Raw genomic sequence first — 26,114 nt, 5'->3', positions numbered from 1 at the left:
ATTTTTTAAATCATATTTGCTTAATTATACTTTAAGAATGATACATTAACTGCAAGCTCTTTGGGATGTTACTTTATGAATGATCCTTTTCATTATCTTCTTTCTTTAAAATGGTTATTCAGCTACTTCATTGCCACAATTCTGATATTGATGTTAAAAAATCCTACTGAATGAAACCCCAGTAAAAAATGGACATTAGCATTTCATTTGTTCATGTGAAGGTGAAATATGAAAAACAAAACACTGATCAAAATAACAGCTGAATATAATAGTTGTTCAATCTATGAATAGATGATCAATATTCTTTCTCTCACTTTTTGCATTATCCTCATATTCTATTTGCAAGCAGTTTCTGGCTGGAATGTTGAGAGAGATTATAGGCAAAATCTCATAGGGATCTGAATGACATGACTACGGCAAGATGTGTGACAAAATTAGGCAAGCATCTTTAATTAATCAAGATCATCGCGCCCCATATTTTACACTTTACACAAGTGACATGACTAGATTTTTGCCAGTCAGCAGTGAATTGCCAATTAATATTGATTAATGCTTGTTAAGGTCCCTGTTGACAACACAATTTGCCTCATTAATATTGTGGTTGCAATCTTACCAAACTCATTCAATTAGCTCGACATCAAGGAAACCCAACAGGGAAACCAGACAGAATGTTTGTTGTGTTGAGTTCCTCGTTTGTTCCAAACGAATTCAATTATGGACAAAGTACACCTACATAATAGAGCACACTGCATGGGCACCAGCCACACATAACCTACATCCATGGATATTAACATTCTGTATTTGTCAGCCTCCAAGATCCCTTATGGCACATGTCTGATCCACTTACAGGACACTTTTCACTTTGATCCTGTACCTTGGGCTGAACTGTTAACGATCAGTGTAATGTGACAGCAAGAACACTGTGTACAGAGACAGGCACCCAATTCGTGAACTGGACTAGGCTTCAGGATCCTGTCAGCAAAGTAGAACACTGATTCTCCCTGTTTGTGATGACTGCAGAAAATATGAGGAGCTGTGTAGGATAACATGAAACACAGTACTTGTTTGGGTGCACAATTGTTTTTGAAGACAGCACCTTCACTAGGGATGACAGTCAATTCTGGGATCTATGGTGAGTGGTGATTTTTCTGAGAATGGTATGCGGTGAGATAGGCCAAGAACAACAACCACTACACCTACCACAAATATGCTATCGACATCTGGAGTGACAAAAAAGGATAAACTCTAGAGTCATTACATCAGGGGTTAGTGAAAATAGTGGAAGCATTGAAGGAAATAGCTCATGAGAAATTGAAATGGCATGATGATCCGTTGCATAGAGAGAGAGAGAACAAGTGAGGTTGTAACTGTGGTAAGGAAAGTGATGAAGATGGGCCTGGCAGGTAGATGAGAAGAAGGCGGCCTAAGATCAAGTAGAAGCATGCGGTGGTGAGAGATTTAAACGATGTGGAATTGGAACAAGAATGGATGATTGACAAGAAGAGATGGAGAAGGGCAATCAACCAGGTTAATAGTTTTGATTAAGAAATAGTCATTTTCTTTCAATTTTGTACTTACAGTCACACTCATAATGGTAACAACAACCGTTTTCATCGTACACTTTGACAGGTTCATGGCCATTGGCACATTCAAGAGGTTCAACAGTTGGACAGACCACAGGTTGTATGGAAATTATATTCTTTTCTATACATGTTGCCATTAAACATTCACAGAGTAACCATGTCTCATTATGCTGTAATAAATAGACAAATAGTTTAGACACACATTCAGGCATGGTACATACTATTTATCATATTCTATTTAAACATCTATTATTAATATTTTTATCCTTTCCTGAATAATTTATTGTTAATATTTATCATTGCTGTTTCCAGTTGGACCTGACTCTAGACACTAATGAACTGCGCTGTTTCCATTCCAGCTTTATTTAGACAGTTTCTGGTAATTTTCAACTACCACTTTTCTATCTTAAGTAGTTTGGGTGAATAATCTAAATGGCCATCTATAGCTCTGTTTCCTTCTTCGATACTATTATCTTATGCAATGTATTGTGCTGGTCTTTAATGAGAGTTCACCATTGCATAGTGCTGCATCTAGTAACTAATTCAGATCCTTGAATAACTTGCTATCGAATGTTATTTTCATCTATAGTTGGAACATTTGACTCCTTAGGTCAGAGGAACTGTCATGTGATATCACTGATTTAATTTCACACATTTTACTCCTGATTATAATTAACATAATAATTTTATTGTGCTATGAATGACATCAAGGATTATGGGGATCTTTTGGGAAAATGGTATTAAAGTAAATGATCTGCCAAGATCTAAAATTGCAAACAGGCTGAAAGGGCCAAATGGCCTGCTCCTGCTCCTATGAGATCAAACATACTAATCTGGTGGTTGAATCATATGCAGGTATAATGATTGCTCAATACATTATAAAATTGACATTGTCTTCTTGCCATAAAGTACAGTGCTATCATGTAACATATACTTGCCTGTCTTGGAGGATCAAAATCTGGACAAGCTTCTATTTTTGTGATAGGTTCAGTTGCATAGCTGGTACTACTCATAGGTGTGCTTGTAGGAGAAGGTATTGTGGTTCCACAAGGCCATATATGTTTTTCAATACCACAAGTAGCATTGCATTTTGCAAAGATGCAAAATCCATCTTTGTCAGTGTAGTTATATATAATTTCACCTAAAATGTACAAAAAGGAAGATACTGAATTTAATGTGTTTTAATAGCACACAGTAAACAGAAGATTCACAAAAGGGCTTCCCATGCCATTAAGTAGCAAAAGTTACAAGTAGATGTTTACAATTATTCTATGACAGTCTCAGCTGATTATTGACATCTTACCAACACAATATTACACAAATTTCTACTGGAAAACAAGCCATTTGCACATCCAAAGCGAGTCAATGCAAGATCAATTTTTGAATTGAATTTGACAAAATACGTCACACAGACTGAGTGGTAACAGACATCACACACAATGGTACAAAACAAATGAAAGCAATATTGTACTGTGAAGATCAGCATAGCAATATTAAAAATGGTGTTCTTCTTAATATAGAGTGTTAAATAACATTGAAATGAGAAGAAGTACAAAATGCAAAATTAATAGATGATTATTAATCTAAATGGCAAAAATCTACATGCAGCCCAATGATTATGTAGGGCATATTAATTTCAAATGAAAATATGATTACCTAATTTTGAACTCAAAATTATTAATCATATGAAATTAGTTGTTGAAAATTGTGATATTTCTCACATTTGAATATGGATTGATAATGATTTAATTAATCAGAACTCTGAACTCTTTCTTTGTTTCCCTAGAAGTTATTCTACATAGCTACTCCCAATCAGAAAATCATAATTACCATGTACTAAAACAGTCATGGCATTTCGTGTTTCAATTTGACAACATTATATGTGTATAACATTATGGAAAGAATCTCAAAGAAGCAGCATATGAATTTTCAAATATTTCCATCTGCAAGAACACAAACATTCCGCCTATTTTTTTTATGCTCCAGGTGCAGAACCACACAAACCCTTCTCTTACCCAAGATTAAGATGCGAGATCTTTGTATTAGACTGTTTACTTCCAGTCTGAAGTCCATGATGTCACCCTTGGGGTGTGTAGAAGTGTTGGTGTATTCGAGGAAAGGGAGTCACGTACCTTATAATTATAATAGTGGCCCAAAACCTTTGCTGTACAACAGCAAGATGGACTTACCTTCATCTGATAAATATCAAACACTCTGGGCTGGACCAGAAAATCTCAGGTTCTTTGCCTTACTTTTGTCTTCATTTCACTGGGAGATATCAAATTTTCAAACACAATGAAGAGAAAAATACACTTTCTTTAGGTAGTATTGGTGACCATTCAAGTTAATATATTAGAAATGGAAGTCATGCCATCACTGGGTGACAGAGAACATTGAAGCATCAAATTGATTTTGACGCAATGACTGGGAGATTTGTTTACAGCTATATGATTTTTTAAAAATCCAGTTTCAAAAAAATGAGATTATCTTTTGATGTTGGTGAGGTGAAGGCTAAATACAAATATAAAGAAGCTCAGTGCTGTCAGCAATGGTGTTATCCTTGACATGATATTCATTTCATCTCAGCAGCAAATCTTTATTTTTCTTTCTCTTGTTTATTTTTATTCCCTTAAATGATTATCAACATATTCTTTGAAGACCAACGAGATTAAGGATATTGTTTTGAGCATGCTACCTATAAAAAAATTGCAGGATCAGGAAGTGCCAAATAAATATGCATGGTTCAAAATAGATCAACAGGCCTGCAAGATTTATTGCGCAGAAACTCAAGAGAAACATGTGGAAAAGCATGGTGGCACAATGGTTAGCACTGCTGCCTTACAGTGTCAGGGACCCGGGTTTGATTCCAGCCTTGGGCGACTGTCTGTGTGGAGTATGCACATTCTCCCCATGTCTGCGTGGCTTTCCTCCCACAATCCAAAGATGTGCAGGTTAGGTGAATTGGCCGTGCTAAATTGTCCATAGTGTTCAGGATATATAGGCTAGATTCCTTAGTCATGTGTAAATATCGGGTAGGTGGGGTGGGTTACTTTCCAGAGGGTCGGTGTGGACTAAATAGGGTGAAGAGCCTGTTTCCACACGAGGAATTCTGATTCTAAAAAATATGCTGAAGGTTTGAGAAGAAGTTGGAAATACGAGGACCTGATGTCGATGAGTATTAGAGTAAGAAATACTAGAATACTGTAACATTTGAGGTTAAATTCACACAACTGTTGTACTGGCAAAAATGAGTTTCATATTATTGAGAAGTAAATTTAGGCTAACTTGCATAATGACATGATATGACATTGTATCGAAGTGAATGAAAAACCCAATACAACAGTTGAAGTCAATCCAACCTGACGGACCAGAAAGGTACCAAGAGAGGGCTCTTGTGCTGCAGTGGTAATGTCCCTACCTCCAGGCAATGTGGCCTAGGTTCAAGTCCCTCCTGCCTCACAGGTCTGTCAGAGCATTCTCTGAATAGGTTGATTTTGAAAATAAATAGAGAGGGATGTAACTCAAAGAGCAAGTTAACAACCAAGGGAGCTTAAAATCAAAGGTTTTAGGAGTGTATATGATTTAGAAGATCTTAAACAGACGAATCCCATAATGAACAGAAGAGACAGGGTGAACAAAACAAAAACCAAATTACCTTGAGAATACACAGTTCCGTTTACAATGCAAAAACATTCTGTGGTTGCAGATGGATAGCTTGCAGTAGGAGAAATCGTAGAATTCACAGAGGAAGCAGTCTGTGTTGGTTGAGAAAATGTTGAAGGTATCGTGATTGTAGTTGCAGACACAGTACTTGCTGATGCAGTCCTGGTGACTGGAACAGTGACTGAAGTAGTTGTGCTCCATTTGTTGACATTTGTGGTAGACTGATGGGGGGTGAAATTTCCAGAGGTAGCAGAACTCACAGAGGTTATGCTTGTAAGTGTAGGTGAAGGCATTCTAGTAATTGTGGACGTTGCTGAGTGGAAAGTTGTTGGAGATGTTACGTTTGGTGACACAGTTGAAACAAGTGAAGAAGTTGCCGTTGCAGAGGGTTTTGTGACTTGGGAGGTGGGTAAGGTTGACTGTGATTCAGTAGTCTCCATCGTTTCAGTTGTACAGATAGTAGTTGTTGTAGAGCCAGAGGTTATAGTTGATATTTTGGATATGGTGGATACTGTAGAAGGTGACGTTATGCTGATTGTTGCTGTTGGGGTTGATGACTGAGCAGTTGTAGTTGCAGTCACGGTTGTGCTTGTTGACGTGCTCGTCGTTGTCGGGGTTAAAGTGACTGTAGTGGGTGAGCTTGGTGGTTGGCTTGTTTCAGTTGGTGTTTCACTAGGTGTCGATGTGGTCGTGGTCACAGTTGGAGAAACACTGGAGGAAGCGGTTGACGATTGTGTTTTGTGTGATGTTGATGACGATTGAGGTGGCCCTGTGGGTGTGGGTGATGTGGTCGTAGTTGCAGAGAATGTGATTGGGGAGGTGGTTGAAGGTGGAGCGGTGGGTGAATGTGTTTCCACGGTCCCCGTGGTTTCAGTTGTACAGGTTGTAGTTGTCTTTGAGCCGGTGGGTGTTTCCGCAGTGCTTGTTGAATGTGGAGTGGGTGTGGATGTTGGCAGTTTTGAAGATGTTATCGGCGTTGATGCTGTGGTTGTGGTTGATATTTTGGATACTGTCATGGTTGTGGATTCTGTAGAAGGTGACGTTATGCTGATTGTTGCTGTTGGGGTTGATGACTGAGCAGTTGTAGTTGCAGTCACGGTTGTGCTTGTTGAAGTGCTCGTCGTTGTCGGGGTTAAAGTGACTGTAGTGGGTGAGCTTGGTGGTTGTCTTGTTTCAGTTGGTGTTTCACTAGGTGTCGATGTGGTCATGGTCACAGTTGGAGAAACACTGGTGGAAGTGGTTGACGATTGTGTTTTGTGTGATGTTGATGATGATTGAGGTGGCCCTGTGGGTGTGGGTGATGTTGCGGTCGTAGTTGCAGTGAATGTTGTGATTGGGGAGGTGGTTGAAGGTGGAGCGGTGGGTGAATGTGTTTCCACGGTCCCCGTGGTTTCAGTTGTACAGGTTGTAGTTGTCTTTGAGCCGGTGGGTGTTTCCGCAGTGCTTGTTGAATGTGGAGTGGGTGTGGATGTTGGCAGTTTTGAAGATGTTATCGGCGTTGATGCTGTGGTTGTGGTTGATATTTTGGATACTGTCATGGTTGTGGATTCTGTAGAAGGTGACGTTATGCTGATTGTTGCTGTTGGGGTTGATGACTGAGCAGTTGTAGTTGCAGTCACGGTTGTGCTTGTTGAAGTGCTCGTCGTTGTCGGGGTTAAAGTGACTGTAGTGGGTGAGCTTGGTGGTTGTCTTGTTTCAGTTGGTGTTTCACTAGGTGTCGATGTGGTCATGGTCACAGTTGGAGAAACACTGGTGGAAGCGGTTGACGATTGTGTTTTGTGTGATGTTGATGATGATTGAGGTGGCCCTGTGGGTGTGGGTGATGTTGCGGTCGTAGTTGCAGTGAATGTTGTGATTGGGGAGGTGGTTGAAGGTGGAGCGGTGGGTGAATGTGTTTCCACGGTCCCCGTGGTTTCAGTTGTACAGGTTGTAGTTGTCTTTGAGCCAGTGGGTGTTTCCGCAGTGCTTGTTGAATGTGGAGTGGGTGTGGATGTTGGCAGTTTTGAAGATGTTATTGGCGTTGATGCTGTGGTTGTGGTTGATATTTTGGATACTGTCATGGTTGTGGATTCTGTAGAAGGTGACGTTATGCTAATTGTTGCTGTTGGGGTTGATGACTGAGCAGTTGTAGTTGCAGTCACGGTTGTGCTTGTTGAAGTGCTCGTCGTTGTCGGGGTTAAAGTGACTGTAGTGGGTGAGCTTGGTGGTTGTCTTGTTTCAGTTGGTGTTTCACTAGGTGTCAATGTGGTCGTGGTCACAGTTGGAGAAACACTGGTGGAAGCGGTTGACGATTGTGTTCTGTGTGATGTTGATGATGATTGAGGTGGTCCTGTGGGTGTGGGTGATGTGGTCGTAGTTGCAGAGAATGTGATTGGGGAGGTGGTTGAAGGTGGAGCAGTGGGTGAATGTGTTTCCACAGTCCCCGTGGTTTCAGTTGTACAGGTTGTAGTTGTCTTTGAGCCGGTGGGTGTTTCCGCAGTGCTTGTTGAATGTGGAGTGGGTGTGGATGTTGGCAGTTTTGAAGATGTTATCGGCGTTGATGCAGTGGTTGTGGTTGATATTTTGGATACTGTCATGGTTGTGGATTCTGTAGAAGGTGACGTTATGCTAATTGTTGCTGTTGGGGTTGATGACTGAGCAGTTGTAGTTGCAGTCACGGTTGTGCTTGTTGAAGTGCTCGTTGTTGTCGGGGTTAAAGTGACTGTAGTGGGTGAGCTTGGTGGTTGTCTTGTTTCAGTTGGTGTTTCACTAGGTGTCGATGTGGTCGTGGTCACAGTTGGAGAAACACTGGTGGAAGCGGTTGACGATTGTGTTTTGTGTGATGTTGATGATGATTGAGGTGGCCCTGTGGGTGTGGGTGATGTGGTGGTCGTAGTTGCAGAGAATGTTGTGATTGGGGAGGTGGTTGAAGGTGGAGCGGTGGGTGAATGTGTTTCCACGGTCCCCGTGGTTTCAGTTGTACAGGTTGTAGTTGTCTTTGAGCCGGTGGGTGTTTCCGCAGTGCTTGTTGAATGTGGAGTGGGTGTGGATGTTGGCAGTTTTGAAGATGTTATCGGCGTTGATGCTGTGGTTGTGGTTGATATTTTGGATACTGTCATGGTTGTGGATTCTGTAGAAGGTGACGTTATGCTAATTGTTGCTGTTGGGGTTGATGACTGAGCAGTTGTAGTTGCAGTCACGGTTGTGCTTGTTGAAGTGCTCGTCGTTGTCGGGGTGAAAGTGACTGTAGTGGGTGAGCTTGGTGGTTGTCTTGTTTCAGTTGGTGTTTCACTAGGTGTCGATGTGGTCGTGGTCACAGTTGGAGAAACACTGGTGGAAGCGGTTGACGATTGTGTTTTGTGTGATGTTGATGATGATTGAGGTGGCCCTGTGGGTGTGGGTGATGTGGTGGTCGTAGTTGCAGAGAATGTTGTGATTGGGGAGGTGGTTGAAGGTGGAGCGGTGGGTGAATGTGTTTCCACGGTCCCCGTGGTTTCAGTTGTACAGGTTGTAGTTGTCTTTGAGCCGGTGGGTGTTTCCGCAGTGCTTGTTGAATGTGGAGTGGGTGTGGATGTTGGCAGTTTTGAAGATGTTATCGGCGTTGATGCTGTGGTTGTGGTTGATATTTTGGATACTGTCATGGTTGTGGATTCTGTAGAAGGTGACGTTATGCTAATTGTTGCTGTTGGGGTTGATGACTGAGCAGTTGTAGTTGCAGTCACGGTTGTGCTTGTTGAAGTGCTCGTCGTTGTCGGGGTTAAAGTGACTGTAGTGGGTGAGCTTGGTGGTTGTCTTGTTTCAGTTGGTGTTTCACTAGGTGTCAATGTGGTCGTGGTCACAGTTGGAGAAACACTGGTGGAAGCGGTTGACGATTGTGTTCTGTGTGATGTTGATGATGATTGAGGTGGTCCTGTGGGTGTGGGTGATGTGGTCGTAGTTGCAGAGAATGTGATTGGGGAGGTGGTTGAAGGTGGAGCAGTGGGTGAATGTGTTTCCACAGTCCCCGTGGTTTCAGTTGTACAGGTTGTAGTTGTCTTTGAGCCGGTGGGTGTTTCCGCAGTGCTTGTTGAATGTGGAGTGGGTGTGGATGTTGGCAGTTTTGAAGATGTTATCGGCGTTGATGCAGTGGTTGTGGTTGATATTTTGGATACTGTCATGGTTGTGGATTCTGTAGAAGGTGACGTTATGCTAATTGTTGCTGTTGGGGTTGATGACTGAGCAGTTGTAGTTGCAGTCACGGTTGTGCTTGTTGAAGTGCTCGTTGTTGTCGGGGTTAAAGTGACTGTAGTGGGTGAGCTTGGTGGTTGTCTTGTTTCAGTTGGTGTTTCACTAGGTGTCGATGTGGTCGTGGTCACAGTTGGAGAAACACTGGTGGAAGCGGTTGACGATTGTGTTTTGTGTGATGTTGATGATGATTGAGGTGGCCCTGTGGGTGTGGGTGATGTGGTGGTCGTAGTTGCAGAGAATGTTGTGATTGGGGAGGTGGTTGAAGGTGGAGCGGTGGGTGAATGTGTTTCCACGGTCCCCGTGGTTTCAGTTGTACAGGTTGTAGTTGTCTTTGAGCCGGTGGGTGTTTCCGCAGTGCTTGTTGAATGTGGAGTGGGTGTGGATGTTGGCAGTTTTGAAGATGTTATCGGCGTTGATGCTGTGGTTGTGGTTGATATTTTGGATACTGTCATGGTTGTGGATTCTGTAGAAGGTGACGTTATGCTAATTGTTGCTGTTGGGGTTGATGACTGAGCAGTTGTAGTTGCAGTCACGGTTGTGCTTGTTGAAGTGCTCGTCGTTGTCGGGGTGAAAGTGACTGTAGTGGGTGAGCTTGGTGGTTGTCTTGTTTCAGTTGGTGTTTCACTAGGTGTCGATGTGGTCGTGGTCACAGTTGGAGAAACACTGGTGGAAGCGGTTGACGATTGTGTTTTGTGTGATGTTGATGATGATTGAGGTGGCCCTGTGGGTGTGGGTGATGTGGTGGTCGTAGTTGCAGAGAATGTTGTGATTGGGGAGGTGGTTGAAGGTGGAGCGGTGGGTGAATGTGTTTCCACGGTCCCCGTGGTTTCAGTTGTACAGGTTGTAGTTGTCTTTGAGCCGGTGGGTGTTTCCGCAGTGCTTGTTGAATGTGGAGTGGGTGTGGATGTTGGCAGTTTTGAAGATGTTATCGGCGTTGATGCTGTGGTTGTGGTTGATATTTTGGATACTGTCATGGTTGTGGATTCTGTAGAAGGTGACGTTATGCTAATTGTTGCTGTTGGGGTTGATGACTGAGCAGTTGTAGTTGCAGTCACGGTTGTGCTTGTTGAAGTGCTCGTCATTGTCGGGGTTAAAGTGACTGTAGTGGGTGAGCTTGGTGGTTGGCTTGTTTCAGTTGGTGTTTCACTAGGTGTCGATGTGGTCGTGGTCACAGTTGGAGAAACACTGGTGGAAGTGGTTAACGATTGTGTTTTGTGTGATGTTGATGATGATTGAGGTGGCCCTGTGGGTGTGGGTGATGTGGTGGTCGTAGTTGCAGAGAATGTTGTGATTGGGGAGGTGGTTGAAGGTGGAGCGGTGGGTGAATGTGTTTCCACGGTCCCCGTGGTTTCAGTTGTACAGGTTGTAGTTGTCTTTGAGCCGGTGGGTGTTTCCGCAGTGCTTGTTGAATGTGGAGTGGGTGTGGATGTTGGCAGTTTTGAAGAAGTTACAGGTGTTGATGCAGTGGTTGTGGTTGATATTTTGGATACTGTCATGGTTGTGGATTCTGTAGAAGGTGACGTTATGCTGATTGTTGCTGTTGGGGTTGATGACTGAGCAGTTGTAGTTGCAGTCACGGTTGTGCTTGTTGAAGTGCTCGTCGTTGTCGGGGTTAAAGTGACTGTAGTGGGTGAGCTTGGTGGTTGGCTTGTTTCAGTTGGTGTTTCACTAGGTGTCGATGTGGTCGTGGTCACAGTTGGAGAAACACTGGTGGAAGTGGTTAACGATTGTGTTTTGTGTGATGTTGATGATGATTGAGGTGGCCCTGTGGGTGTGGGTGATGTGGTGGTCGTAGTTGCAGAGAATGTTGTGATTGGGGAGGTGGTTGAAGGTGGAGCAGTGGGTGAATGTGTTTCCACAGTCCCCGTGGTTTCAGTTGTACAGGTTGTAGTTGTCTTTGAGCCGGTGGGTGTTTCCGCAGTGCTTGTTGAATGTGAAGTGGGTGTGGATGTTGGCAGTTTTGAAGATGTTATCGGCGTTGATGCTGTGGTTGTGGTTGATATTTTGGATACTGTCATGGTTGTGGATTCTGTAGAAGGTGACGTTCTGCTGATTGTTGCTGTTGGGGTTGATGACTGAGCAGTTGTAGTTGCAGTCACGGTTGTGCTTGTTGAAGTGCTCGTCGTTGTCGGGGTGAAAGTGACTGTAGTGGGTGAGCTTGGTGGTTGTCTTGTTTCAGTTGGTGTTTCACTAGGTGTCGATGTGGTCATGGGCACAGTTGGAGAAACACTGGTGGAAGTGGTTGACGATTGTGTTTTGTGTGATGTTGATGATGATTGAGGTGGCCCTGTGGGTGTGGGTGATGTTGGGGTCGTAGTTGCAGTGAATGTTGTGATTGGGGAGGTGGTTGAAGGTGGAGCGGTGGGTGAATGTGTTTCCACGGTCCCCGTGGTTTCAGTTGTACAGGTTGTAGTTGTCTTTGAGCCGGTGGGTGTTTCCGCAGTGCTTGTTGAATGTGGAGTGGGTGTGGATGTTGGCAGTTTTGAAGAAGTTACAGGTGTTGATGCAGTGGTTGTGGTTGATATTTTGGATACTGTCATGGTTGTGGATTCTGTAGAAGGTGACGTTATGCTGATTGTTGCTGTTGGGGTTGATGACTGAGCAGTTGTAGTTGCAGTCACGGTTGTGCTTGTTGAAGTGCTCGTCGTTGTCGGGGTTAAAGTGACTGTAGTGGGTGATCTTGGTGGTTGGCTTGTTTCAGTTGGTGTTTCACTAGGTGTCGATGTGGTCGTGGTCACAGTTGGAGAAACACTGGTGGAAGTGGTTAACGATTGTGTTTTGTGTGATGTTGATGATGATTGAGGTGGTCCTGTGGGTGTGGGTGATGTGGTCGTAGTTGCAGAGAATGTGATTGGGGAGGTGGTTGAAGGTGGAGCAGTGGGTGAATGTGTTTCCACGGTCCCCGTGGTTTCAGTTGTACAGGTTGTAGTTGTCTTTGAGCCGGTGGGTGTTTCCGCAGTGCTTGTTGAATGTGGAGCGGGTGTGGATGTTGGCAGTTTTGAAGATGTTATCGGCGTTGATGCTGTGGTTGTGGTTGATATTTTGGATACTGTCATGGTTGTGGATTCTGTAGAAGGTGACGTTATGCTAATTGTTGCTGTTGGGGTTGATGACTGAGCAGTTGTAGTTGCAGTCACGGTTGTGCTTGTTGAAGTGCTCGTCATTGTCGGGGTTAAAGTGACTGCAGTGGGTGAGCTTGGTGGTTGGCTTGTTTCAGTTGGTGTTTCACTAGGTGTCGATGTGGTCGTGGTCACAGTTGGAGAAACACTGGTGGAAGCGGTTAACGATTGTGTTTTGTGTGATGTTGATGATGATTGAGGTGGCCCTGTGGGTGTGGGTGATGTGGTGGTCGTAGTTGCAGAGAATGTTGTGATTGGGGAGGTGGTTGAAGGTGGAGCAGTGGGTGAATGTGTTTCCACAGTCCCCGTGGTTTCAGTTGTACAGGTTGTAGTTGTCTTTGAGCCGGTGGGTGTTTCCGCAGTGCTTGTTGAATGTGAAGTGGGTGTGGATGTTGGCAGTTTTGAAGATGTTATCGGCGTTGATGCTGTGGTTGTGGTTGATATTTTGGATACTGTCATGGTTGTGGATTCTGTAGAAGGTGACGTTCTGCTGATTGTTGCTGTTGGGGTTGATGACTGAGCAGTTGTAGTTGCAGTCACGGTTGTGCTTGTTGAAGTGCTCGTCGTTGTCGGGGTTAAAGTGACTGTAGTGGGTGAGCTTGGTGGTTGGCTTGTTTCAGTTGGTGTTTCACTAGGTGTCGATGTGGTCGTGGTCACAGTTGGAGAAACACTGGTGGAAGTGGTTAACGATTGTGTTTTGTGTGATGTTGATGATGATTGAGGTGGTCCTGTGGGTGTGGGTGATGTGGTCGTAGTTGCAGAGAATGTGATTGGGGAGGTGGTTGAAGGTGGAGCAGTGGGTGAATGTGTTTCCACGGTCCCCGTGGTTTCAGTTGTACAGGTTGTAGTTGTCTTTGAGCCGGTGGGTGTTTCCGCAGTGCTTGTTGAATGTGGAGTGGGTGTGGATGTTGGCAGTTTTGAAGATGTTATCGGCGTTGATGCTGTGGTTGTGGTTGATATTTTGGATACTGTCATGGTTGTGGATTCTGTAGAAGGTGACGTTCTGCTGATTGTTGCTGTTGGGGTTGATGACTGAGCAGTTGTAGTTGCAGTCACGGTTGTGCTTGTTGAAGTGCTCGTCGTTGTCGGGGTTAAAGTGACTGTAGTGGGTGAGCTTGGTGGTTGGCTTGTTTCAGTTGGTGTTTCACTAGGTGTCGATGTGGTCGTGGTCACAGTTGGAGAAACACTGGTGGAAGCGGTTAACGATTGTGTTTTGTGTGATGTTGATGATGATTGAGGTGGCCCTGTGGGTGTGGGTGATGTGGTGGTCGTAGTTGCAGAGAATGTTGTGATTGGGGAGGTGGTTGAAGGTGGAGCAGTGGGTGAATGTGTTTCCACGGTCCCCGTGGTTTCAGTTGTACAGGTTGTAGTTGTCTTTGAGCCGGTGGGTGTTTCCGCAGTGCTTGTTGAATGTGGAGTGGGTGTGGATGTTGGCAGTTTTGAAGATGTTATCGGCGTTGATGCTGTGGTTGTGGTTGATATTTTGGATACTGTCATGGTTGTGGATTCTGTAGAAGGTGACGTTATGCTGATTGTTGCTGTTGGGGTTGATGACTGAGCAGTTGTAGTTGCAGTCACGGTTGTGCTTGTTGAAGTGCTCGTCGTTGTCGGGGTTAAAGTGACTGTAGTGGGTGAGCTTGGTGGTTGTCTTGTTTCAGTTGGTGTTTCACTAGGTGTCGATGTGGTCGTGGTCACAGTTGGAGAAACACTGGTGGAAGCGGTTGACGATTGTGTTTTGTGTGATGTTGATGATGATTGAGGTGGCCCTGTGGGTGTGGGTGATGTGGTGGTCGTAGTTGCAGAGAATGTTGTGATTGGGGAGGTGGTTGAAGGTGGAGCGGTGGGTGAATGTGTTTCCACGGTCCCCGTGGTTTCAGTTGTACAGGTTGTAGTTGTCTTTGAGCCGGTGGGTGTTTCCGCAGTGCTTGTTGAATGTGGAGTGGGTGTGGATGTTGGCAGTTTTGAAGAAGTTATCGGCGTTGATGCTGTGGTTGTGGTTGATATTTTGGATACTGTCATGGTTGTGGATTCTGTAGAAGGTGACGTTATGCTGATTGTTGCTGTTGGGGTTGATGACTGAGCAGTTGTAGTTGCAGTCACGGTTGTGCTTGTTGAAGTGCTCGTCGTTGTCGGGGTTAAAGTGACTGTAGTGGGTGAGCTTGGTGGTTGGCTTGTTTCAGTTGGTGTTTCACTAGGTGTCGATGTGGTCGTGGTCACAGTTGGAGAAACACTGGTGGAAGTGGTTAACGATTGTGTTTTGTGTGATGTTGATGATGATTGAGGTGGTCCTGTGGGTGTGGGTGATGTGGTCGTAGTTGCAGAGAATGTGATTGGGGAGGTGGTTGAAGGTGGAGCAGTGGGTGAATGTGTTTCCACGGTCCCCGTGGTTTCAGTTGTACAGGTTGTAGTTGTCTTTGAGCCGGTGGGTGTTTCCGCAGTGCTTGTTGAATGTGGAGTGGGTGTGGATGTTGGCAGTTTTGAAGATGTTATCGGCGTTGATGCTGTGGTTGTGGTTGATATTTTGGATACTGTCATGGTTGTGGATTCTGTAGAAGGTGACGTTATGCTGATTGTTGCTGTTGGGGTTGATGACTGAGCAGTTGTAGTTGCAGTCACGGTTGTGCTTGTTGAAGTGCTCGTCGTTGTCGGGGTTAAAGTGACTGTTGTGGATGAGCTTGGTGGTTGTCTTGTTTCAGTTGGTGTTTCACTAGGTGTCGATGTGGTCGTGGTCACAGTTGGAGAAACACTGGTGGAAGCGGTTGACGATTGTGTTTTGTGTGATGTTGATGATGATTGAGGTGGCCCTGTGGGTGTGGGTGATGTGGTGGTCGTAGTTGCAGAGAATGTTGTGATTGGGGAGGTGGTTGAAGGTGGAGCGGTGGGTGAATGTGTTTCCACGGTCCCCGTGGTTTCAGTTGTACAGGTTGTAGTTGTCTTTGAGCCGGTGGGTGTTTCCGCAGTGCTTGTTGAATGTGGAGTGGGTGTGGATGTTGGCAGTTTTGAAGATGTTATCGGCGTTGATGCTGTGGTTGTGGTTGATATTTTGGATACTGTCATGGTTGTGGATTCTGTAGAAGGTGACGTTATGCTGATTGTTGCTGTTGGGGTTGATGACTGAGCAGTTGTAGTTGCAGTCACGGTTGTGCTTGTTGAAGTGCTCGTCGTTGTCGGGGTTAAAGTGACTGTAGTGGGTGAGCTTGGTGGTTGTCTTGTTTCAGTTGGTGTTTCACTAGGTGTCGATGTGGTCGTGGTCACAGTTGGAGAAACACTGGTGGAAGCGGTTGACGATTGTGTTTTGTGTGATGTTGATGATGATTGAGGTGGCCCTGTGGGTGTGGGTGATGTGGTGGTCGTAGTTGCAGAGAATGTTGTGATTGGGGAGGTGGTTGAAGGTGGAGCGGTGGGTGAATGTGTTTCCACGGTCCCCGTGGTTTCAGTTGTACAGGTTGTAGTTGTCTTTGAGCCGGTGGGTGTTTCCGCAGTGCTTGTTGAATGTGGAGTGGGTGTGGATGTTGGCAGTTTTGAAGAAGTTACAGGCGATGATGCAGTGGTTGTGGTTGATATTTTGGATACTGTCATGGTTGTGGATTCTGTAGAAGGTGACGTTATGCTGATTGTTGCTGTTGGGGTTGATGACTGAGCAGTTGTAGTTGCAGTCACGGTTGTGCTTGTTGAAGTGCTCGTCGTTGTCGGGGTTAAAGTGACTGTAGTGGGTGAGCTTGGTGGTTGTCTTGTTTCAGTTGGTGTTTCACTAGGTGTCGATGTGGTCATGGTCACAGTTGGAGAAACACTGGTGGAAGTGGTTGACGATTGTGTTTTGTGTGATGTTGATGATGATTGAGGTGGCCCTGTGGGTGTGGGTGATGTTGCGGTCGTAGTTGCAGTGAATGTTGTGATTGGGGAGGTGGTTGAAGGTGGAGCGGTGGGTGAATGTGTTTCCACGGTCCCCGTGGTTTCAGTTGTACAGGTTGTAGTTGTCTTTGAGCCGGTGGGTGTTTCCGCAGTGCTTGTTGAATGTGGAGTGGGTGTGGATGTTGGCAGTTTTGAAGATGTTATCGGCGTTGATGCTGTGGTTGTGGTTGATATTTTGGATACTGTCATGGTTGTGGATTCTGTAGAAGGTGACGTTATGCTGATTGTTGCTGTTGGGGTTGATGACTGAGCAGTTGTAGTTGCAGTCACGGTTGTGCTTGTTGAAGTGCTCGTCGTTGTCGGGGTTAAAGTGACTGTTGTGGATGAGCTTGGTGGTTGTCTTGTTTCAGTTGGTGTTTCACTAGGTGTCGATGTGGTCGTGGTCACAGTTGGAGAAACACTGGTGGAAGCGGTTGACGATTGTGTTTTGTGTGATGTTGATGATGATTGAGGTGGTCCTGTGGGTGTGGGTGATGTTGTGGTCGTAGTTGCAGAGAATGTTGTGATTGGGGAGGTGGTTGAAGGTGGAGCGGTGGGTGAATGTGTTTCCACGGTCCCCGTGGTTTCAGTTGTACAGGTTGTAGTTGTCTTTGAGCCGGTGGGTGTTTCCGCAGTGCTTGTTGAATGTGGAGTGGGTGTGGATGTTGGCAGTTTTGAAGATGTTAACGGCGTTGATGCTGTGGTTGTGGTTGATATTTTGGATACTGTCATGGTTGTGGATTCTGTAGAAGGTGACGTTATGCTAATTGTTGCTGTTGGGGTTGATGACTGAGCAGTTGTAGTTGCAGTCACGGTTGTGCTTGTTGAAGTGCTCGTCGTTGTCGGGGTTAAAGTGACTGTAGTGGGTGAGCTTGGTGGTTGTCTTGTTTCAGTTGGTGTTTCACTCGGTGTCAATGTGGTCGTGGTCACAGTTGGAGAAACACTGGTGGAAGCAGTTGACGATTGTGTTTTGTGTGATGTTGATGATGATTGAGGTGGCCCTGTGGGTGTGGGTGATGTGGTGGTCGTAGTTGCAGAGAATGTTGTGATTGGGGAGGTGGTTGAAGGTGGAGCGGTGGGTGAATGTGTTTCCACGGTCCCCGTGGTTTCAGTTGTACAGGTTGTAGTTGTCTTTGAGCCGGTGGGTGTTTCCGCAGTGCTTGTTGAATGTGGAGTGGGTGTGGATGTTGGCAGTTTTGAAGATGTTATCGGCGTTGATGCTGTGGTTGTGGTTGATATTTTGGATACTGTCATGGTTGTGGATTCTGTAGAAGGTGACGTTATGCTGATTGTTGCTGTTGGGGTTGATGACTGAGCAGTTGTAGTTGCAGTCACGGTTGTGCTTGTTGAAGTGCTCGTCGTTGTCGGGGTTAAAGTGACTGTAGTGGGTGAGCTTGGTGGTTGTCTTGTTTCAGTTGGTGTTTCACTAGGTGTCGATGTGGTCATGGTCACAGTTGGAGAAACACTGGTGGAAGTGGTTGACGATTGTGTTTTGTGTGATGTTGATGATGATTGAGGTGGCCCTGTGGGTGTGGGTGATGTTGCGGTCGTAGTTGCAGTGAATGTTGTGATTGGGGAGGTGGTTGAAGGTGGAGCGGTGGGTGAATGTGTTTCCACGGTCCCCGTGGTTTCAGTTGTACAGGTTGTAGTTGTCTTTGAGCCGGTGGGTGTTTCCGCAGTGCTTGTTGAATGTGGAGTGGGTGTGGATGTTGGCAGTTTTGAAGATGTTATCGGCGTTGATGCTGTGGTTGTGGTTGATATTTTGGATACTGTCATGGTTGTGGATTCTGTAGAAGGTGACGTTATGCTGATTGTTGCTGTTGGGGTTGATGACTGAGCAGTTGTAGTTGCAGTCACGGTTGTGCTTGTTGAAGTGCTCGTCGTTGTCGGGGTTAAAGTGACTGTTGTGGATGAGCTTGGTGGTTGTCTTGTTTCAGTTGGTGTTTCACTAGGTGTCGATGTGGTCGTGGTCACAGTTGGAGAAACACTGGTGGAAGCGGTTGACGATTGTGTTTTGTGTGATGTTGATGATGATTGAGGTGGTCCTGTGGGTGTGGGTGATGTTGTGGTCGTAGTTGCAGAGAATGTTGTGATTGGGGAGGTGGTTGAAGGTGGAGCGGTGGGTGAATGTGTTTCCACGGTCCCCGTGGTTTCAGTTGTACAGGTTGTAGTTGTCTTTGAGCCGGTGGGTGTTTCCGCAGTGCTTGTTGAATGTGGAGTGGGTGTGGATGTTGGCAGTTTTGAAGATGTTAACGGCGTTGATGCTGTGGTTGTGGTTGATATTTTGGATACTGTCATGGTTGTGGATTCTGTAGAAGGTGACGTTATGCTAATTGTTGCTGTTGGGGTTGATGACTGAGCAGTTGTAGTTGCAGTCACGGTTGTGCTTGTTGAAGTGCTCGTCGTTGTCGGGGTTAAAGTGACTGTAGTGGGTGAGCTTGGTGGTTGTCTTGTTTCAGTTGGTGTTTCACTCGGTGTCAATGTGGTCGTGGTCACAGTTGGAGAAACACTGGTGGAAGCAGTTGACGATTGTGTTTTGTGTGATGTTGATGATGATTGAGGTGGCCCTGTGGGTGTGGGTGATGTTGTGGTCGTAGTTGCAGAGAATGTTGTGATTGGGGAGGTGGTTGAAGGTGGAGCGGTGGGTGAATGTGTTTCCACGGTCCCCGTGGTTTCAGTTGTACAGGTTGTAGTTGTCTTTGAGCCAGTGGGTGTTTCCGCAGTGCTTGTTGAATGTGGAGTGGGTGTGGATGTTGGCAGTTTTGAAGATGTTATCGGCGTTGATGCTGTGGTTGTGGTTGATATTTTGGATACTGTCATGGTTGTGGATTCTGTAGAAGGTGACGTTCTGCTGATTGTTGCTGTTGGGGTTGATGACTGAGCAGTTGTAGTTGCAGTCACGGTTGTGCTTGTTGAAGTGCTCGTCGTTGTCGGGGTTAAAGTGACTGTAGTGGGTGAGCTTGGTGGTTGTCTTGTTTCAGTTGGTGTTTCACTAGGTGTCGATGTGGTCGTGGTCACAGTTGGAGAAACACTGGTGGAAGCGGTTGACGATTGTGTTTTATGTGATGTTGATGATGATTGAGGTGGCCCTGTGGGTGTGGGTGATGTGGTGGTCGTAGTTGCAGAGAATGTTGTGATTGGGGAGGTGGTTGAAGGTGGAGCGGTGGGTGAATGTGTTTCCACGGTCCCCGTGGTTTCAGTTGTACAGGTTGTAGTTGTCTTTGAGCCGGTGGGTGTTTCCCCAGTGCTTATTGAATGTGGAGTGGGTGTGGATGTTGGCAGTTTTGAAGATGTTATCGGCGTTGATGCTGTGGTTGTGGTTGATATTTTGGATACTGTCATGGTTGTGGATTCTGTAGAAGGTGACGTTATGCTGATTGTTGCTGTTGGGGTTGATGATTGAGCAGTTGTAGTTGCAGTCACGGTTGTGCTTGTTGAAGTGCTCGTCGTTGTCGGGGTTAAAGTGACTGTTGTGGATGAGCTTGGTGGTTGTCTTGTTTCAGTTGGTGTTTCACTAGGTGTCAATGTGGTCGTGGTCACAGTTGGAGAAACACTGGTGGAAGCGGTTGACGATTGTGTTTTGTGTGATGTTGATGATGATTGAGGTGGCCCTGTGGGTGTGGGTGATGTTGTGGTCGTAGTTGCAGAGAATGTTGTGATTGGGGAGGTGGTTGAAGGTGGAGCGGTGGGTGAATGTGTTTCCACGGTCCCCGTGGTTTCAGTTGTACAGGTTGTAGTTGTCTTTGAGCCGGTGGGTGTTTCCGCAGTGCTTGTTGAATGTGGAGTGGGTGTGGATGTTGGCAGTTTTGAAGATGTTATCGGCGTTGATGCTGTGGTTGTGGTTGATATTTTGGATACTGTCATGGTTGTGGATTCTGTAGAAGGTGACGTTCTGCTGATTGTTGCTGTTGGGGTTGATGACTGAGCAGTTGTAGTTGCAGTCACGGTTGTGCTTGTTGAAGTGCTCGTCGTTGTCGGGGTTAAAGTGACTGTAGTGGGTGAGCTTGGTGGTTGTCTTGTTTCAGTTGGTGTTTCACTAGGTGTCAATGTGGTCGTGGTCACAGTTGGAGAAACACTGGTGGAAGCGGTTGACGATTGTGTTTTGTGTGATGTTGATGATGATTGAGGTGGCCCTGTGGGTGTGGGTGATGTGGTGGTCGTAGTTGCAGAGAATGTTGTGATTGGGGAGGTGGTTGAAGGTGGAGCGGTGGGTGAATGTGTTTCCACGGTCCCCGTGGTTTCAGTTGTACAGGTTGTAGTTGTCTTTGAGCCGGTGGGTGTTTCCCCAGTGCTTATTGAATGTGGAGTGGGTGTGGATGTTGGCAGTTTTGAAGATGTTATCGGCGTTGATGCTGTGGTTGTGGTTGATATTTTGGATACTGTCATGGTTGTGGATTCTGTAGAAGGTGACGTTATGCTAATTGTTGCTGTTGGGGTTGATGACTGAGCAGTTGTAGTTGCAGTCACGGTTGTGCTTGTTGAAGTGCTCGTCATTGTCGGGGTTAAAGTGACTGTAGTGGGTGAGCTTGGTGGTTGTCTTGTTTCAGTTGGTGTTTCACTAGGTGTCGATGTGGTCGTGGTCACAGTTGGAGAAACACTGGTGGAAGCAGTTGACGATTGTGTTTTGTGTGATGTTGATGATGATTGAGGTGGCCCTGTGGGTGTGGGTGATGTTGTGGTCGTAGTTGCAGAGAATGTTGTGATTGGGGAGGTGGTTGAAGGTGGAGTGGTGGGTGAATGTGTTTCCACGGTCCCCGTGGTTTCAGTTGTACAGGTTGTAGTTGTCTTTGAGCCAGTGGGTGTTTCCGCAGTGCTTGTTGAATGTGGAGTGGGTGTGGATGTTGGCAGTTTTGAAGATGTTATCGGCGTTGATGCTGTGGTTGTGGTTGATATTTTGGATACTGTCATGGTTGTGGACTCTGTAGAAGGTGACGTTATGCTGATTGTTGCTGTTGGGGTTGATGACTGAGCAGTTGTAGTTGCAGTCACGGTTGTGCTTGTTGAAGTGCTCGTCGTGGTCGGGGTTAAAGTGACTGTAGTGGGTGAGCTTGGTGGTTGTCTTGTTTCAGTTGGTGTTTCACTAGGTGTCGATGTGGACGTGGTCACAGTTGGAGAAACACTGGTGGAAGTGGTTGACGATTGTGTTTTGTGTGATGTTGATGATGATTGAGGTGGCCCTGTGGGTGTGGGTGATGTTGCGGTCGTAGTTGCAGTGAATGTTGTGATTGGGGAGGTGGTTGAAGGTGGAGCGGTGGGTGAATGTGTTTCCACGGTCCCCGTGGTTTCAGTTGTACAGGTTGTAGTTGTCTTTGAGCCGGTGGGTGTTTCCGCAGTGCTTGTTGAATGTGGAGTGGGTGTGGATGTTGGCAGTTTTGAAGATGTTATCGGCGTTGATGCTGTGGTTGTGGTTGATATTTTAGATACTGTCATGGTTGTGGATTCTGTAGAAGGTGACGTTATGCTGATTGTTGCTGTTGGGGTTGATGACTGAGCAGTTGTAGTTGCAGTCACGGTTGTGCTTGTTGAAGTGCTCGTCATTGTCGGGGTTAAAGTGACTGTAGTGGGTGAGCTTGGTGGTTGTCTTGTTTCAGTTGGTGTTTCACTAGGTGTCGATGTGGTCATGGTCACAGTTGGAGAAACACTGGTGGAAGCAGTTGACGATTGTGTTTTGTGTGATGTTGATGATGATTGAGGTGGCCCTGTGGGTGTGGGTGATGTTGTGGTCGTAGTTGCAGAGAATGTTGTGATTGGGGAGGTGGTTGAAGGTGGAGTGGTGGGTGAATGTGTTTCCACGGTCCCCGTGGTTTCAGTTGTACAGGTTGTAGTTGTCTTTGAGCCAGTGGGTGTTTCCGCAGTGCTTGTTGAATGTGGAGTGGGTGTGGATGTTGGCAGTTTTGAAGATGTTATCGGCGTTGATGCTGTGGTTGTGGTTGATATTTTGGATACTGTCATGGTTGTGGACTCTGTAGAAGGTGACGTTATGCTGATTGTTGCTGTTGGGGTTGATGACTGAGCAGTTGTAGTTGCAGTCACGGTTGTGCTTGTTGAAGTGCTCGTCGTGGTCGGGGTTAAAGTGACTGTAGTGGGTGAGCTTGGTGGTTGTCTTGTTTCAGTTGGTGTTTCACTAGGTGTCGATGTGGTCGTGGTCACAGTTGGAGAAACACTGGTGGAAGTGGTTGACGATTGTGTTTTGTGTGATGTTGATGATGATTGAGGTGGCCCTGTGGGTGTGGGTGATGTTGCGGTCGTAGTTGCAGTGAATGTTGTGATTGGGGAGGTGGTTGAAGGTGGAGCGGTGGGTGAATGTGTTTCCACGGTCCCCGTGGTTTCAGTTGTACAGGTTGTAGTTGTCTTTGAGCCGGTGGGTGTTTCCGCAGTGCTTGTTGAATGTGGAGTGGGTGTGGATGTTGGCAGTTTTGAAGATGTTATCGGCGTTGATGCTGTGGTTGTGGTTGATATTTTAGATACTGTCATGGTTGTGGATTCTGTAGAAGGTGACGTTATGCTGATTGTTGCTGTTGGGGTTGATGATTGAGCAGTTGTAGTTGCAGTCACGGTTGTGCTTGTTGAAGTGCTCGTCGTTGTCGGGGTTAAAGTGACTGTTGTGGATGAGCTTGGTGGTTGTCTTGTTTCAGTTGGTGTTTCACTAGGTGTCGATGTGGTCGTGGTCACAGTTGGAGAAACACTGGTGGAAGCGGTTGACGATTGTGTTTTGTGTGATGTTGATGATGATTGAGGTGGTCCTGTGGGTGTGGGTGATGTTGTGGTCGTAGTTGCAGAGAATGTTGTGATTGGGGAGGTGGTTGAAGGTGGAGCGGTGGGTGAATGTGTTTCCACGGTCCCCGTGGTTTCAGTTGTACAGGTTGTAGTTGTCTTTGAGCCGGTGGGTGTTTCCGCAGTGCTTGTTGAATGTGGAGTGGGTGTGGATGTTGGCAGTTTTGAAGATGTTATCGGCGTTGATGCTGTGGTTGTGGTTGATATTTTGGATACTGTCATGGTTGTGGATTCTGTAGAAGGTGACGTTATGCTAATTGTTGCTGTTGGGGTTGATGACTGAGCAGTTGTAGTTGCAGTCACGGTTGTGCTTGTTGAAGTGCTCGTCGTTGTCGGGGTTAAAGTGACTGTTGTGGATGAGCTTGGTGGTTGTCTTGTTTCAGTTGGTGTTTCACTAGGTGTCGATGTGGTCATGGTCACAGTTGGAGAAACACTGGTGGAAGCGGTTGACGATTGTGTTTTGTGTGATGTTGATGATGATTGAGGTGGCCCTGTGGGTGTGGGTGATGTTGCGGTCGTAGTTGCAGTGAATGTTGTGATTGGGGAGGTGGTTGAAGGTGGAGCGGTGGGTGAATGTGTTTCCACGGTCCCCGTGGTTTCAGTTGTACAGGTTGTAGTTGTCTTTGAGCCGGTGGGTGTTTCCGCAGTGCTTGTTGAATGTGGAGTGGGTGTGGATGTTGGCAGTTTTGAAGATGTTATCGGCGTTGATGCTGTGGTTGTGGTTGATATTTTGGATACTGTCATGGTTGTGGATTCTGTAGAAGGTGACGTTATGCTGATTGTTGCTGTTGGGGTTGATGACTGAGCAGTTGTAGTTGCAGTCACGGTTGTGCTTGTTGAAGTGCTCGTCGTTGTCGGGGTTAAAGTGACTGTAGTGGGTGAGCTTGGTGGTTGTCTTGTTTCAGTTGGTGTTTCACTAGGTGTCGATGTGGTCGTGGTCACAGTTGGAGAAACACTGGTGGAAGCGGTTGACGATTGTGTTTTGTGTGATGTTGATGATGATTGAGGTGGCCCTGTGGGTGTGGGTGATGTGGTGGTCGTAGTTGCAGAGAATGTTGTGATTGGGGAGGTGGTTGAAGGTGGAGCGGTGGGTGAATGTGTTTCCACGGTCCCCGTGGTTTCAGTTGTACAGGTTGTAGTTGTCTTTGAGCCGGTGGGTGTTTCCGCAGTGCTTGTTGAATGTGGAGTGGGTGTGGATGTTGGCAGTTTTGAAGATGTTAACGGCGTTGATGCTGTGGTTGTGGTTGATATTTTGGATACTGTCATGGTTGTGGATTCTGTAGAAGGTGACGTTATGCTAATTGTTGCTGTTGGGGTTGATGACTGAGCAGTTGTAGTTGCAGTCACGGTTGTGCTTGTTGAAGTGCTCGTCATTGTCGGGGTTAAAGTGACTGTAGTGGGTGAGCTTGGTGGTTGGCTTGTTTCAGTTGGTGTTTCACTAGGTGTCGATGTGGTCGTGGTCACAGTTGGAGAAACACTGGTGGAAGCGGTTGACGATTGTGTTTTGTGTGATGTTGATGATGATTGAGGTGGCCCTGTGGGTGTGGGTGATGTTGTGGTCGTAGTTGCAGAGAATGTTGTGATTGGGGAGTTGGTTGAAGGTGGAGCGGTGGGTGAATGCGTTTCCACGGTCCCCGTGGTTTCAGTTGTACAGGTCGTAGTTGTTGTCGAGCCAGTGTGTATTTTTACACTTGTAGTTGAATGCTTATTTGTGATTGTTGTTGAGAATTTGGCTGAATGTGGAGTTGAAGTGTATGATTCTTTTGTTTGGACTGTTGTTGGCACCGCAGTCGTTGTTCTGAATATTTTCGGTGTAGTTGGTGATTCCTTTGTTGCCTTTGAGACTTCTGTTGTTTTTGTACTCTGTGCTGTTGTTGCAGTTGAGAGTGATTCTGCAGAAGTCATTGTGGTAATATGCGCCGTTGTTGTCCTTGATTCTGTTGTTGTTGGAGCTTGACATATAAAATTGCAGCATAACAGTTGGATTTCATAGTCATAGCACGTTTTCATGTAATCTTGGTTCTTGTTTTCACATATGAGGCCAAAAGAAATATTGCACTCTACTGTTTGTTCAATATCTTCCAATTCCACATCTGGTGCATGTATGGCTCTGCATTCAATGTTGCTTGGAGCATCACAAATTGCATATCCATGCTCCTTAATTTTATCATATGTTTCAAAATCACCTCCCCAAAAACCAGACTTTGGCTTGGTTACACTTATCCACTGGGTCCATTCACATTGTTCCACTATCACACAAGTAGCTATAGGGAATTAAAAGATTTGATGTGAGAATTACGACATTTTACATTGATTTCTGTTCAGTTCTGCATATATACATGGAAGAGTTAACGTGCACAAATATTTCTTTATTTGCTACTTTTCAACTGGTTGTATACCATTGATAGAGAGTTATCTGTCCATAAGCAAATGCTTTTTTAAATCAAATACCTGATGCTGTTTGTGCAGGCAAAGTATTCATAAAATTTGTTCTTAAAAACTTTTCAACGAATTATAAAATGTAATGCACTTGAAATGTCAGGCTATGCTATTTGTATTTGATGCTTGCAATATAATAAAATTTCCTGCTGATGCTTTTTACTTGTTTCCTTCAAAAGCCAGATGTGACACTATTCAAAACAGTTCGGTAAAACAAGCAGTAATCGATCAATATTAACTATTATGGAAATATTTCACATTACAAATGATTTTAAAGCCTACTTACTACTCAGTATTTTGCTGGTTGTGGGAACAGTTGAAGTTGATAACTTAATTGCTGAAAAAAAAGAAAGCTTTTAAAACACAGAGATAATATCAGTTTTATCACTAAAAAGGAATCAATAACTGAGTTGCAAAGTGAGGGTTGTGAAATAGTACA

At 45.5% G+C, this 26,114-nt stretch overlaps 1 protein-coding gene across 1 annotated transcript in view; it reads right to left on the bottom strand.

The window, feature by feature from the left end:
* LOC132824527 (mucin-2-like) overlaps positions 1-26,114 on the bottom strand; it is a 185,368-nt gene that overhangs the window by 60,077 nt on the left and 99,177 nt on the right. The window contains exons 29-31 of the mRNA XM_060839163.1: positions 5,239-25,500; positions 2,522-2,724; positions 1,579-1,753 (exon numbers count right to left, since the gene is read on the bottom strand). Coding sequence (XP_060695146.1) covers positions 1,579-1,753; positions 2,522-2,724; positions 5,239-25,500 — 20,640 coding nt within the window. The remainder of the gene's footprint in view (positions 1-1,578; positions 1,754-2,521; positions 2,725-5,238; positions 25,501-26,114) is intronic.

This window comes from Hemiscyllium ocellatum, chromosome 18 (assembly GCF_020745735.1).
Source record: "Hemiscyllium ocellatum isolate sHemOce1 chromosome 18, sHemOce1.pat.X.cur, whole genome shotgun sequence".
NCBI lineage: Eukaryota > Metazoa > Chordata > Chondrichthyes > Orectolobiformes > Hemiscylliidae > Hemiscyllium > Hemiscyllium ocellatum.
Note: the sequence above shows the minus strand (reverse complement) of the source record. Positions and strands in the feature narration are given on the sequence as shown.